General features: G+C 59.0%; 1 protein-coding gene across 1 annotated transcript in view; it reads right to left on the bottom strand.

The window, feature by feature from the left end:
* Positions 1 to 13,745, bottom strand: part of LOC306668359 (SCO-spondin-like) — a 52,303-nt gene that overhangs the window by 28,262 nt on the left and 10,296 nt on the right. Inside the window, 26 exon segments of the mRNA XM_079151635.1 lie at positions 772 to 915; positions 1,226 to 1,395; positions 2,938 to 2,999; positions 3,636 to 3,705; positions 4,142 to 4,253; positions 4,330 to 4,486; positions 5,108 to 5,235; positions 5,328 to 5,516; positions 5,757 to 5,861; positions 6,370 to 6,424; positions 6,513 to 6,666; positions 7,187 to 7,337; positions 7,450 to 7,632; positions 7,705 to 7,845; positions 7,948 to 8,100; positions 8,235 to 8,466; positions 8,543 to 8,634; positions 9,764 to 10,000; positions 10,391 to 10,612; positions 10,813 to 11,046; positions 11,228 to 11,397; positions 11,480 to 11,573; positions 11,699 to 11,839; positions 12,151 to 12,260; positions 12,345 to 12,472; positions 12,577 to 12,773. Of these exon segments, the coding sequence (XP_079007761.1) occupies positions 772 to 915; positions 1,226 to 1,395; positions 2,938 to 2,999; positions 3,636 to 3,705; positions 4,142 to 4,253; positions 4,330 to 4,486; positions 5,108 to 5,235; positions 5,328 to 5,516; positions 5,757 to 5,861; positions 6,370 to 6,424; positions 6,513 to 6,666; positions 7,187 to 7,337; positions 7,450 to 7,632; positions 7,705 to 7,845; positions 7,948 to 8,100; positions 8,235 to 8,466; positions 8,543 to 8,634; positions 9,764 to 10,000; positions 10,391 to 10,612; positions 10,813 to 11,046; positions 11,228 to 11,397; positions 11,480 to 11,573; positions 11,699 to 11,839; positions 12,151 to 12,260; positions 12,345 to 12,472; positions 12,577 to 12,773 (3,831 nt within the window).

The following is a 13,745-nucleotide window of genomic DNA, read 5'->3' on the forward strand; positions in this document are numbered from 1 at the left end:
CCTCTTATATTGTCCCTAAAGGCTCATGTGTTGAAGGCTTGGTCAGAGGTAGAGCCTTTGGAAGGTGATTGGATCATGAGGGTTCTGACCTCCTCAGTGGATTAATCCATTGGTGGGGTCATGACTGATGGCACTAGTGGGAGGTGGGAGGTGGTGGAAAATTAAGGAGGTGGGCCCCAGCAGGGGGACTGGCCATTAGGGGTGTGCCCTGGAAAGGTACACTTTGTCTCCAGCCTCTCCCCTCCTCTCTCTGCTTCATGGCTGCCATGATGTTTCTGCCTTGGACTGAAATCCCTGAAACCTTGAGCCAAAAGAAATCTCTCCTCCTTTGTTTTTTTTTTTTGAACAGCTGACTAACAGGTACCTATTCCAGAATGGTGACTCCCAGGGGTGGCCCTTCCTGTGATCGATTAGCACTTGATTTTTCCTCTCCCGATTGGAAGAGCAGGCGTTGATCACAGTGATTATTTTGATGGCTGGCTGGGGGTGGGAGGGTGATGGATGGGTGGGTGCACAGATGGAAGGATATGTGGATGGATGGGGAGATGGGTCTCCTTAAAGGTCTGACAGGTTTCATAGAACAGGGTCGACTGGAGCTCTATCCTATTTCCTCTCTGCCATTTCTAAAGACATCCACCTTCTTGGTTTTTCAGTTCCTCCCCATTCCATGCTGCCCCATCCTTCCCACAGGAGCTGGAAACCGGTGCAGCGTCTCCTCTGGCTCAAAACCCCCTTGCCATCCCCTGCATATGACATAGGCCCTTGGCTCACCGCAGGGCTGCTCGTCAGAGCCGTCCAGACAGTCCTCCTTCCCGTCACACAGCTGCTCCTGTTCCACGCAGCCCAGCACGGCACAGGGCTGCTGCCCAGGGAGGCATCGCACGGGTGGGAAAGGGCTGGGGGCAACTCTCTGACCTGCGGGTGCCACCACAGCTGTCTGAGTGAGGGATCTGGTGGCACTGTCCTTCCTCCCTGGCTGCCTCTTGGCAGTCCTCAACCTCCCTCCTCTTGGCATCTGGGGTGCCCCACTTTCCGCCTCTCTTGGCGTAACAGAAAGGGAGTGAGCTGGGTCAGGAAACTTGGGTTGTAGGCCTGATTCTACCAAAATGACCATGAGTCATGTGACTTTGAGCAAAGCCACCGACCTCTGAGGGCTTCCGTCCCTTCTTGGAGAAGTCAGGCTCACACAGGCTTTGCAGACAGGTAGGAGGGCTCCGAGGCTTACCAGCGGGGGTCACTGGAGTGGTCCGATGTGTGGGGAGCATCGTCATGGCTGCCATTTCTGGGTGCAGGCTCTGAGACCCAGCATGGAATGTGGGAGGGGTGCTCCCCATCTGCACAGATTCCCCAGAGCTCGGGTGAGGAGCCTCGGAGTCTGGGGCAGGGCTCACTGGCCTCTTCTCTGTGGGTGGAGGAGAGAAGGAGTGAGGGATGCCCAATTTCCCTTCCTGTGAGAGGAAGTGATATGGACCCAGGAGGGTGTCAGGCTTCTGGGTGCTGCAGGGTAGTCATAGGGCCACAAACCACACCCACCTTCAAAGGGGCCTCGGATTAAAAGAAAAAGAAAGAAAAGTGGCACTTGGTAGTCCAAAGAGCATGAGAAGCGTTTTAAGTGAAAACAGAAGAAAACTTAATTTTGATCTGAGGTTTGTACTCTAGTCACAGAAGACACTTATGGTGCCAGGTGAGGTGGCATGTGCCTGTAATCCCAGTGGTTGGGAGGCTGAGGCAGGAGGATGTTGAGTTCAAAGCCAGCCTCAGCAACTTAGCAAGGCCCTGAGCAACTCAGTGAGACCCTGTCTCTAAATAAAATACAAAAAAGGGCTGGGGGTGTGACTCAGCAGTCAAGTGCCCCTGGGTTCAATCTTTGATCCAAAAAAAAAAGACACTAATGGCAACTTTCAAGTTCAAACTCATTATAAAATAAGACATTTAGGGGAAAGAACTGAGGTTATTCAAACACAGCAGCAGAACAGGAGAATACTAGCAAGACTCAAGATGAGCCCATTCCTACTGCTGGACAGAAGCCAAACACACCAACAAACTGGTTTTGACTTTGAGGCAGCTACAGCGAAAAGAGTGTTGAGAGATTCATTTTCTTGGCAAGAGATTCATCTTCAAAGACGGCCTTTTTTCTGGAATCAGACTTAGAATGGGACTAGAATTCTTCCCACGGGTACATGTGGATCTGAGGGGTGGTGTAAGTTACTTCATCTGCTTTTAACAAAAGACAGCAACATGGGCCAGCTGGCCTGCTGAGCGACTGTCAGCAAAACGCCCTGCGAGGGTCTCTGGGGTTGTCCATAAGACCTGCCAGTCTGACAGGTGAGGAAGCCGAGGTTCAGGCAGGCAGTATGGTGTGTCCAAGGTCTGCCGGGAGCAGGAGAGAGCCAGGATATGCTTGCTGCTCTGGTGGCCGAGCCATCCCCTCCTCCCTACAGAGAAGGCCCTTGGGATCTCAGTGCTGGTGAGCGATTAGTAGCCTTGGGGAGGTTGGAACATGACCAGGCGGGGAGCCCCCTCCTTGTCTGTTTAGGAACATGCTAACCTGGTGACCCTGCCCACTCAGGAAGATCTGCTGTCAACAAACACTTTAGAGAAGTGCCTGGCTATACAAGTGGGTGGGTAGAGGCTGTCCAGGCCAGGCCAGGTGGCATCCTACCCCCACAGGGGAGACCTGTCTTGGCCAGGAGTCTGAGGGAGGTGGCCCCACTACAGGCCAGAACCTCCCCTGGAATCCAGGAGAGTGAGCAGGTCAGGAGCTGGCTATGACCAACGTGCCCAGTGTCTCCCTGGACCAAACCTGCAGCTCTCTCAGTTTGGGGGAAGTTGGGGGTCAGGACGCTTGCACCTCTGAGACATCACTGCCCCTAGCTCTGGAAGGGCAGGTGCAGCTGGTGACAGGGCGTGGGAGGAGAATGGAGTTGGTGGGGGAACATACCTGTGAGGGACATGGACGAACCCTGCTTGAGATGCCAGCCATCAGTCTCTGCCAGATCCTAAGAAGGAGAGGGCTCAGTCCAGGCCCCGAGGCGGCTCCATGACCTGCTCAGGTTCAGCCCCTCATTCCCACTGAGGATGCAACTCCATCCCATGGTCCCGCTGCCATTCTCGGATTCCATCTGCCTTCCCCACCGGCCGCCCCGGGGGCACTGTCCTCATTGACCTACCAGGGCACCCCACAGCTCTTGTCCCCGAACCCCCACCTCCCCACAGTGCACAGTGCCCTGGGGTCCTGACAGGCTGTTCCCCAGCGGGAAAGGGCCCTCTTTTCGAGCCATCTCCCTTGCTTCAAGCCTTGTCCGGGACGCCTTTGGGGACTGCTTGGCACAGTGCTCCTCCAGACTCCCAGAGAAGATGATCTGGCACTGTCCCTGAGCACAGGGACAAACTCCTCCAGGCCAGAGCCCTGCCCTTTCCCTGTCGCTCTGGTCCCCAGCTCCCCACCTAGCCCTGCCCCTAGAATGCTCCTGGCTGAAAGCCTGACAGAGTAGCACCAAGGAAGACAAGCAGAGGAAATGCTGAACCAAAGGAGAGAGAGGCAGAGGCAGGTGCAGGAGCAGGGCAGGTGAGGCAGAGAGGCCGGAGACCCAGCCCCTGCCCCCCATCTGCTGAGTCTGTAGTTTCCCACTCACCTCATGAGGCTGGGGAGGCACCTGTCCTGGCTGGGTGGAGAAGGTTGGGGTCCTGGAGGTGGAAAGGACTCTGAGAAGAAAAATCACCAAGGGGGCTCCTCCCCCAGCCTGAGCGCCCCCCATATCCAGGAGGAGTCAGGGGTCTCTGGGCTAGGTTTGGGCATTCAGGAAGGACGCTGTCTGCTGAGACTAGACAAAGGCAGGTTCTACGCCATGGCTCTCAGCTTGCTGTGTGTCTGGGTCAGCAGGAGGACCTGTAAAGCACACGTTGCTGGGTCCACCCCTGAGAATCCGCCTGTCCAACAAGTTCCAGGTGCGGCCGGCCCAAGGGCCATATTTTGAGAACCACTGAGCACCAGACCAGGAGAGGCACAGGATCTGAGAGACCCGTGGGGGAAGGGCCCCAGGGCGCCCAGATGCGGCGCCTGGCACGCAGGGTCCGTGGGCCTCTGGGGGCAAAGGCAGCGCAGGGCCGGCCCCCTAAGCCAGGCCAAACGGCATCCTACCTGCCGGCGCCCGCAGGCAGGGGCCCACAGCCCTCCTCATCAGAGCCGTCCTCACAGTCGCCACTGGCACAGCGGTGCCTGGCCTCCGGGCATGGGCGCACTGGTGGGGGCGCTGTGGGCGGGGGCATGGTGAGGGCTCTGCCATCGCCTGCTCAGCTGGGGCCTCCTGCTCCCCGCCCGGCCTGTACCTGGCTCGCAGCCCAGGAGCTCCACCCACAGGAAGGTGCTGGGCTGCACAGCGCTGTGGTGGACACCATGTGGCCACACTCTGATGTACCTCGCCTGCACCATCTGGCTGAAGGTCCATGCCCTGCGGGCCACATCATCCCAGTCCCTGGGGAAAGACTGAAGCAGAAGGTGCCTGCTGCCCGAGTCCTGCCTCTTACTCAGGCAGGACCCTGCTGGGTGCCCCTCCTCTCTGCTCAGTCTTCACAAGAATCCTGCCTCTGCCAGAGCCCATGTCCTCCTGGCTGTAGCCACTTAGTCCCTCAAGGCTGCAGGGGGTCTGGTCCTGGCCTGAGTTCCTCCCCCTGAGGTGGCAGTTCTCCTACGGCAGGGGCCAGGTCCTACTCAGAGCAGGTGCTCCTTAAATAGGTAAGACAAACACCTGTGCGGACTAACGCTGCTCACGGGCCTGTCTCCACGGGCGGAGCACACCCACGCAGAGGGCGCTCAGGCCGCTCCACCCGGACACGGGGGTCTGGGTCTCCAAGGCCCTCTGTGAATTTGATGTCTCCCACCCCCTCTCCTTCCCAGGCAGCTATAGAGCTTTGCAGACCTGGACATATACTTGACAGTGATACTCAGCCCCTCTGCTCCACAGAATAGTCCCTGTTACTTACCAATTATTCCACAGGCACGTAATGCAGGGACTGTCCCTTGGGGAGACTGAAAGACCCTTGGGTAGAGGGGCTGTGGAATCCACAAAGGGGCATGCTGGCCTCAGAGACCTGGGGCATTTAGTACCTTGGGTGGGGACAAGATGCCAGGCAGGATGTCACGGTAGTCCTGCCAGTGTAGACCATCACTGCCAAACTGGAGTGAGAAGCTGGTGACATACGGGTCGGAGGAGCTGGCTCCCTGCAGGATGATGCCTAGGAGGAGCCAGGGCCCGGGCAGGAGGAGTTGGTGTGAAGGCACCACCTTCCGCCCCCCCACATCACCATCCCTCCTCCTCCTCACTGACCAGTGAGGTTCCGGGGCTGGAGCAGGTCCAGCTGCAGGTAGGGTGGCCCCGTGTGCCACTCAGCATCGGCAGGCCCTTTGGTGGGAGCCCCCAGGAGGGCAGCCCAGGTGGGATGCTCCAGCCGCCTTGATGATGTCCACAAATCTCCCTCCGTCAGTCGAGCCAGGCCCAGGGGAGAATAGCAGGCATCTGGGTGCAGGAGGAGAGGATGGAATTGGGCAAGAAGGGGTGGCAGGGGCACGGTTAGAAAGCCACAAGGGATCTGGGGAGTGAAAGGGGCCCACGCCGCTGACCCTGACCCAGGACAGGGGGCAGGGAGGGCAGGGTTGGAGATGGGATGACTTCCAAGCCTCGGGACAACTTCCTCCGGCAGTCCCGATGATCTGCTTCCCGCCCAGGGCACCAAGACCCTCTCAGCTGTGTCCTTACCTCCTGGGAGAGGCAGAACATAGGTGACCAGAGGGGGACTGGTCTGGGGACTGGGCGCTGGAGCAGGAGCAGGAGTGGCCGTTGGAGGCACTGTCTGATTCTCTCCTGTGTAGAGGGACCCAAGGATTGGGAGGAAGAGACCCAGAGGCCCATGCCAGCCCCTCCCTCAGCACTCAGGTCCTCCTCTCTTCTTGGAATACTTTCTCTCCCTTGACTTCCCAGAAATCCCAGGAGTACACCCTCCCCACCAGCTGGGAAGGGCACCTCTTTCCCCTTGTATGACTTAAAGGTTTTATATTTCCACTGAACGTTCAGAGCACACAGAATAAACTGCCAGTGTAGTTTAGGACTAGGACAAGCAGGTGCAGTTCCTCACCCAGGGCTGCTGCCTCTGGATGGAAGCAGCCCTGCGGGCTGGAGTTCAGTTCCCACTACCAGCAAAACTTGTACAGTGAACAACCTGTACACCTGTGTGTGCTGGCTCAGTCCCACCCTCATCAGCCTTTAGGTACACTTTTAGGATAAGGAAGCTGGACCACCCCCAGCTCCCTCCTAGGTCCTGGCCAGATCCTCCTCCCCTTGGCCTCTTCTGTTAGTACCCAGACCCACTTACCAGGCAGGGCACAGTGGCAACACGATTCTCCCACTCCCTCCACCAGGACCCAACCCTGTGGGCATAGAAATTAGGCCACTTGCCCACCTCTAACCCACTCCACCCTGGCTCGTACCACCCCTCCATGCTCCCAGGCACCTCACCTGGGGGCAGCTGCCCAGTGGGCAGTAGGAGGAACAGTGCACCATGCCTGGGTGCAGACACTGGCACACCCTGCAGGGACCCCCACGCCAGCGCTCCCCAACCTGGTGCATGTGGCCCTGCTGCTCACAGCCCTCACAAGGCTGCGTCTGGCACCTGGGGAGGAAGGTGGCCTCAGCCCGGAGAGTGCTCACCTCTGTGGTCAACCCTCCTGGTTTGCCTGGATGGAGGGCATTTCGGGACTGGTGACTTCAAGGGATAAGACTGGGAAAATCCTGGGTTAATGTCTGGTCATCCCCTTCAACCCCATCCTGCCCCTGAATCTGAGGAATTGCAGTGGGCCCAAAATTGGGGGAGCAATTTATGTCGGCACCACCATCCAGCAGAGCTGGTCCCAGGGTGTGCAGGCATAAATGGCTGTGTTCCCCCAAAGTTTCACCCCACACACCTCCAGAGGCACAGGGCACCCATTCCTGCTCGGGGATTTATGGAGCTGCATGCGTGGGCTGTGTGCCCTGCTCTTTATCGAGAAGGCACAGTACTGAAGGAGAAGGCCGAGGACTCCAGGGGACCCCAGCATTTAGACTGGGAGGCACAGAGCGGTTTTGTAATTTGGGCTCTGTGGTGGAAACGAGGCAGGAAGATGGCGAAGGTGTGGGCAAGGCCCGGCTGGTACCTGCGAGCCTTGCGGTGGATGCCACGGCACTGGCGTCCTCTGCCAGAGAGGCGGGGATTGTTGGGGCTCCGGAAGGACCACTGGACACTCTGGCTCCCACAGGGGCCCAGGCAGTTGGCCCAGGGGGACCAGGAGGACCAGCCACAGTTTACTGAGAGAGAGCAAGAGTTAAGGCCAGGAGGCAGAGGTGGGTGCCCAGCTGGGTGGCCTGGGGAGGGGACAAGGGACCCTGAGAGAAGGGCCACAGGAAGTGGGGTCCTCACCGGCACAGTCTGGGTTGGGCCGGCAGCGCCGGGGCCGCCCATCTTGGCAGACACAGAGCTGGCAGTTGTCTTTGATACGCTGCCCAGGCCAGTAGCGGGCACCATCCACCAGGCAGGGGCACTGCCGGGGCCACATGCACTGCCCCTCACTGCCCAGCACCTGCCCTTCTGGGCACCAACAGCCTAGGGAAGGTGCAGGGTGAGGTCTCCAGGAAGACAATGCCTCCACAGACCCTGAGCCCAGAGCCCCCTCACCTGGGCTGCTGCAGGGCCTGTCAGGTGGGCACACAGCCTGGCCAGAGATGTCATTGCAGGTCAGAGGGCAGGGGGCACAGGGCCGGAACACCAGCTCCCCAGAGCAGGTGGCATTGGGGCAGCCATCCTGAGGGCAGGGCGCTGAGGGTGGGGTCAGAGAGGAGGAAGGAGGAACAGCAACAGGGACAAGTGTCCCACCAGCAGCTCCCAGCCTGCACCTGGGCCCTCCCCCTTCCAACTCACCAGTCTGACGGGTGCTGTGAGGACCCCCGGGCAGAAGGGCACAGGCTCGGCCCCCATTCTGGGGTGGGTGGCACTGACGTTGCCTTGTCATGGTGCCCCCACAAGGCTCAGAGCACAGGGACCAGGGGGACCAGGAGCTCCATCCACCATCCACTGTGAGGGCAGGGACCAGGCGGGTAGGGGTGGGAGTGTGAGGCAGAGCTGAGGGTACGGTGGCCTTTCCTTTCTCCTCCTCTCTCCAGGGTCCACTGTCCCACAGCCCCTCCCTGGTGTCCCCAGTCCCTTACCTGGGCAGGCCATGGTGAAGCAGGCCTGGGACTGATGGGCAGGGCCTGGGCAGTGCTGCAGCACCAAGAGCCTGGATGGGGAGCAGCGGCGGCGCTGGCTCTGCTCCCCAGGCCCACAGGTCTGGCTGCACGGCCCCCATGGGCTCCAGGGGCCCCAGGCCCCACAGCCCTGTTCTTCAGGGGCGGGTCCTGCCTCCCCCACCAGCTCACAGTCGGGCTGCCCATCACACACCTGGGGAAGCCACGGGCTCAGGGCTTCTGCAGCGGGGGCTTGGCTCTGCCTCTGCACCTCCCTTCCCCACCCTCACCTGCTGGAAAGCAATGCAGGTGCCACTGGGGCATGAGTACTCTGGGCAGGGAAATCCTGTCCTGATGGGACTTCCTGGCACTGGCAGTCCCTCTGGGGAGCAAGAGAGAAAACCAGTTAGCAGGGAGTTGCAGCCACCTCCTGGCAAGCGTCAGCTGCAGCCCCATGAGAAGTGTCCACACCACAGCCCAGCTCATCCTTGCCCTGGGGACAGTTGGGGATGCCATCATAGTGCTGCTCAGGGTTCAGGCACAGCCAGGGAGCCAAACCACAGGGCAAGAGATCATGGCACAGGGTGGCTAGGTGGAACCTGTGAGCACAGTAGGAAGGATCCTGCTGTGCTCCTGTTCCCTCCTATGACCTCTCTGCAGAAGGGCTGGCAAGGGAGGGTCCCCAGGCTCTGGAGGAGGAAGGCTCATAGGACACAGGGTCAGCCTGAGGCTCGCCATGGTCACAGAAACCCTTGGGAGGAGTCCAGGAGAGGCAGATTCTGGGGAGGAGTTGGCCCCTGTGGGCAGCCCTCCTCACGGGAAGTGGCCAGGACCAGAAGGACCAACGTGCCAGGGCTCACAAGGGTTCACCCAGGTGGGACAGGGAGAAAACGGGGGCAGGGGAGCCCTACAAACAGACCCACTCCCTAGGCCCGGAGAGCCAACGCCCACCCTCTTGTCCTTTCTTGCCCACAACCAAAAGCCCCTTCCCCTCTCCCCTGGGCAGGGGAAGGAGGGCAAAGCCAGATTCATTCAGAAGATCAAAGGCCGGTCACGGTGCACGCCTGTAATGCCAGCAGCTTAGAAGGCTGAGGCTGGAGGATTTTGAGTTCAAAAGCCAGGCTCAGTGACTTAGGAGACCCTAAGCAACTCAGTGAGACCCTGTCTCTACATAAAATACAAAAAAGGGCTGGGGATGGGGCTCAGTGGTTAAGTGCCCTGGGTTCAGTCCCTGGTTTAAATAAAATAAATAAATAAATAATAAATAAATAAATAAATAAATAAATAATAAATAAATAAATAAATAAATAAATAAATAAATAAATAAATAAATAAATAAATAAATAAATAAATAAATAAATAAATAAATAAATAAATAAAGGAACGTAAAAGTTTCACAGACTGATGTCTCCAGACCTAAGTCACTACCTAGCTGTGCGCCCACCCAAGGCGGGGGAAGGCGCAGGGTGCCTGGGGAGAGCAGACAGCCTCGCGAACCGGGCGACTCTCACCGCAGGCGTCTGGGCCCTCGTCAGAGCCGTCGGGACACTGCGTCACGCCGTCGCACAGTTGCGCAGGGGACACGCAGTGCGCGCCGCGGGCGCAGGGCGTGTGGTTCAGGGCACAGGGCCCACCGCAGCCCAGCTCGTCGCTGCCATCGGCGCAGTCCTCCTCCTGGTCGCAGCGCCAGCCCCGCGGGGTGCACTCGCCGCTGCCGCATGGAAACTCCAAGGGGCCGCAGGGCAGGGCTGCGGGGGCGTCGGTGCTGGACCGGCTTCCGCAGGCGGGTCCCCTCCCACCGCGGCTGCGGGCTCACCTCCTGGCTCCGGGTTCCAGCCGTCCTGCCTCTTACCTGAGCCGGCCTCCCCAACCCACCCGCTGTACCCTGTGGCCCTACTGGTTTCCCCACAGTTCTTCCTGGTCCAGGAACTTCCATTTGATTCCCCTAGCCCAGAGAAGGCCCTGGGTGCCAGGAAATGAGGTTGGACCTCAGTTCCCCTCAAATGCCCTCCACCCCTTTCTATTCTCTGCCGCCCCAAAGCGCCACCTGAATCCTTCCTCTGAGATGTTGTCCCAGCCCCATCCTCTGGGGGGCGTTAGGGCCCCCTTTCTCCCCCCATTTCCTCCAGGAGACTCACCAGGGCTGGCACTGCCCAAAGGACTTGATTCACCTTCCGGGGAGTCAGTGGAGGGGCCAGGCATTGTGACAGAGGGCGGCATGGGCAGAGAGGGCAGTGGGCAGTAACCAGGCCCCTCATCAGCTCCATCTGGGCAGTCCCAAACTCCATCGCACAGCTGAATGACCCCCACACAGCTGCCATTGACGCAGGACACTTCCCCAGGAGTGCAGTTCCCCTGCCCTGCAGTCAGAGGGAGGAGCTGGTCTCGGAACACTGCCCCCTAGTCTCACTCTTTCTGGTGCCCCCACTCACTTGCAGGTGCCCACTTCACAAGCTAGAACCTGGCAAAGGAGGGGGCAGGCGAGGTTGGGGTGGCCAGGAGCTGGGCCTGGTAGGACAGCCTGCCTAGTGGGCCCGAGTCCAGAGCAGAAACAACTAACCCAAACAGGACTCCTCATCAGCGGCGTCTGGACAGTCGGGATGCCCGTCACACAGCAGGGTGAGGGGCAGGCAGCGCCCATCAGCACAGGCCAGAGAGTCATAGGGACATGGGCAGCCCTGTTCATCTGTGCCATCTCCACAATCATCCTGTCCATCACAGAGCAGGGACAGGGACAGGCAGTGGCCAGAGCGGCATGACATCTGTCCCTCCCCACAGCCTGGGGTGGCACAACCTGGCATGGGGTAAGCAGAGAGGCTTAGGACACCGGAGTCACAGAAACCCATAACCCCAGAAGGAAATGAACACCATACCTGTCCCTCATTCCCCACAAATCATAACTCCACCCTGGGGATCCCTGCTGCAGACCCAGTGGACTCGGTCACTGTCCCTGTCGCACAGGTGACAGCGCTCACCCTCTTCATCTGAGCCATCACCACAGTCATCCTGGTTGTCACAAAGCCACTCATGTGGTACACAGTGCCCGCTTTCCTGGCATGGAGACTCTCCTTCGGCACAGTCAGGCACCAGCTCCTCACAGGGGGCACTGTCACCCCCACAATGCCATTGGCTTTCCTGGCATGTGCTGCACACAGTATCCTGGGGTCAGCCAAGGCTGGGTTTGGCCAGTCCAGGGCACAGGCTCCACCCAGCTACTCCCCACTCACCAGTTTCCACAGTCTTTCTGCAGCACAGTCCCTGGTGGGAAGAAGCTGCCACCCCACTCACAGGGACAGGCAGATGGCTTCATGCACGTTCCTCCTGAGATCACAGAGCCCAGGACTCAGAATAAAGTGGGTACTGTGCCCCTGGCCCAGCCCACCACCATGGTCTGTGGCCCTTTCCCAGCCTTAGTGCCCCTCTCCTCTGCCTTTCTGACTACACACCGTGCAGCAGAGTCCCTTTGGGACAAAAGCAGCCCTCCACGCAGGCAATGACCCGGCAGTGCCATTCAGGCTCAGCATGGCAAGTGGGAGGGCAAGTGGGGCCACAGGCTTCGTACACTTGTCCCCCTTCACACTGCAGGGCTGTGTGCAGAGGAGAGAGGCTTCACTCACACAGGTACAAGGTTACCAGGTGAGTCAGCCCAAGGGGACACCCATGGAAGGCACAGGGTGCATGTTTAGGTCTTTGCTGAGACCCTCCCGAAGTGATCTGGGATGCACGGTCCCTGGGGGACAGCCATTCTTGCACGTTTGGGTCATCTAGAAAAGTGTCTGGCACACAGTAAGCATGCAGTTCACGTTTGAACTTGTGACTACATGGCTGGCTGGCAGGGCAGGAGAAGCATCCTTCATGGGCCACGCAGGTGGCAAGTCTGAGGGTTGGGCACACTCACGGCAGAGCTCCTGGCTGCGCCAGCGCACGTGGTGCCCATGCCGGGCACACTCATCTGCGTAGGTGGCAATGGCAGAGCAGAGACACTCACAGTCGCCTCCTGAATCACAGCTGTGGGAGGGAGCAGTCAGCTCAGCAGCCCTGGTGCCACCTTGGCACAGCCACTGCCCCCGCCCGCGGGCCAGCCTTCCTCACCCGCAGGTGTCGTACACACACCACTCGTAGTGCTGCTGTGGGGGCACCGCTGCATGGCACGGGGCGAAGAGCTGCTGGAGCATCACTCCACAGCGGGCCCGGGCCCAGCCTGCACGGTGTGCGTTCACCTGCAGCACAGGGTACCATCTCCAGCACCCGGGCCGACTAGACACCCGCCCCGGCCCTCAGCTCTGCAGGCCCACCGTCCTTCCCTCTGTCTGTCCGAGCTCACAGTGCAGGGGTGCGGCAGGTCTCCCGGCTCCGGGCAAAGTGGACTGAGGCGCCAGGAGTGGGCAGCCAGCTCAGCCGTGGGCTCCAGGACTCCTTGGCGACTCCGCAGGTCATTACTGGCGTCACCGTCGAAGTTTCCACATAACCCAACCACACGACCACGGAAGTGTGGGGACAGCTGTATTAGGACCCGGGTACCTGGTGGCATCATTGTCAAATATGACCCTGTTACCCTTCAGCAGGGCTGGGGTCAGGAGAAGACCCAGGGACATAAAACTGCCCAGCACGGGTACCCCCACCCTACAGAGTGTTGGTTCCCTCCTTTTTGAGGGTGGTTTGATTGGTGGTGATAAATGAAGAGACAGACATTAGAGGGGAAGGACAAGAAGTAGGAGTCTGGTGCATAAATAAAATTAGGTTGGTGCCTGTAACCCAGAGACTGGGGAGGCTGAGCAGGAAGGTTGTAAGTTCAAGGCCAGCCTGGGCAACTTAGTGAGAACTCATTTCAAGACAAAATAAAAAGTGCTGGGGATGTGGTTTAATAGTGGAGCACCCCTGGGTTCAATCTCTAGTACCACAAGGGGGAAAAAACTGTTTGGGGCAGGGAAATTCCCCATCAGGCTGGATTCTGGATGGGAAACCAGGATGGGCGAAGGCTTTCCTGAGCAAGTCCTCAGTGGCTGGAGGCCTGGAGGCAGCCTGGTCTTACCTCCCGAGTCCCTACAGGGTTATTTTGCTTCCCTCAATTTCTCACTGAGAATTCTGTTTCTAAAACGCCAACTGCTTGTGTTTGGGTGGTGGGATGTTAGATCTATTTTCATTTCTTCTTCCCCAAACTTGGTATTTTCTAAATGTTTCTTGGGTGAGGCAGCATTGCTTTCATAATGAAGGAAAACAGAAGGATGAAAACATAATTTGGAAACTCTGACCACTTGTTTGGGCTGTGAGGTGGGGGTGGTGCTAGGGTTGGGGTGCCCAATGGAGGCCAGCAGGGCCCAGCAGGCCAGAGAGCCTGGTCTGACTGTCACACTGGATGTCTGCCTGGGGCAGGGGCTTGTTGGGGGCTCAACCCTGACCTCAGAGCTGGGAAGGCTTCAGGAGGGAGGATGCCTCCTGGACACTATGGAGTCCAGCCCCATAGTGTTAAGGCTGGGTTTGGGTCAGGGGCAT

This window comes from Sciurus vulgaris (genome assembly GCF_902686455.1).
Source record: "Sciurus vulgaris genome assembly, chromosome: 8".
In the NCBI taxonomy this organism is placed as follows: Eukaryota; Metazoa; Chordata; class Mammalia; order Rodentia; family Sciuridae; genus Sciurus; species Sciurus vulgaris.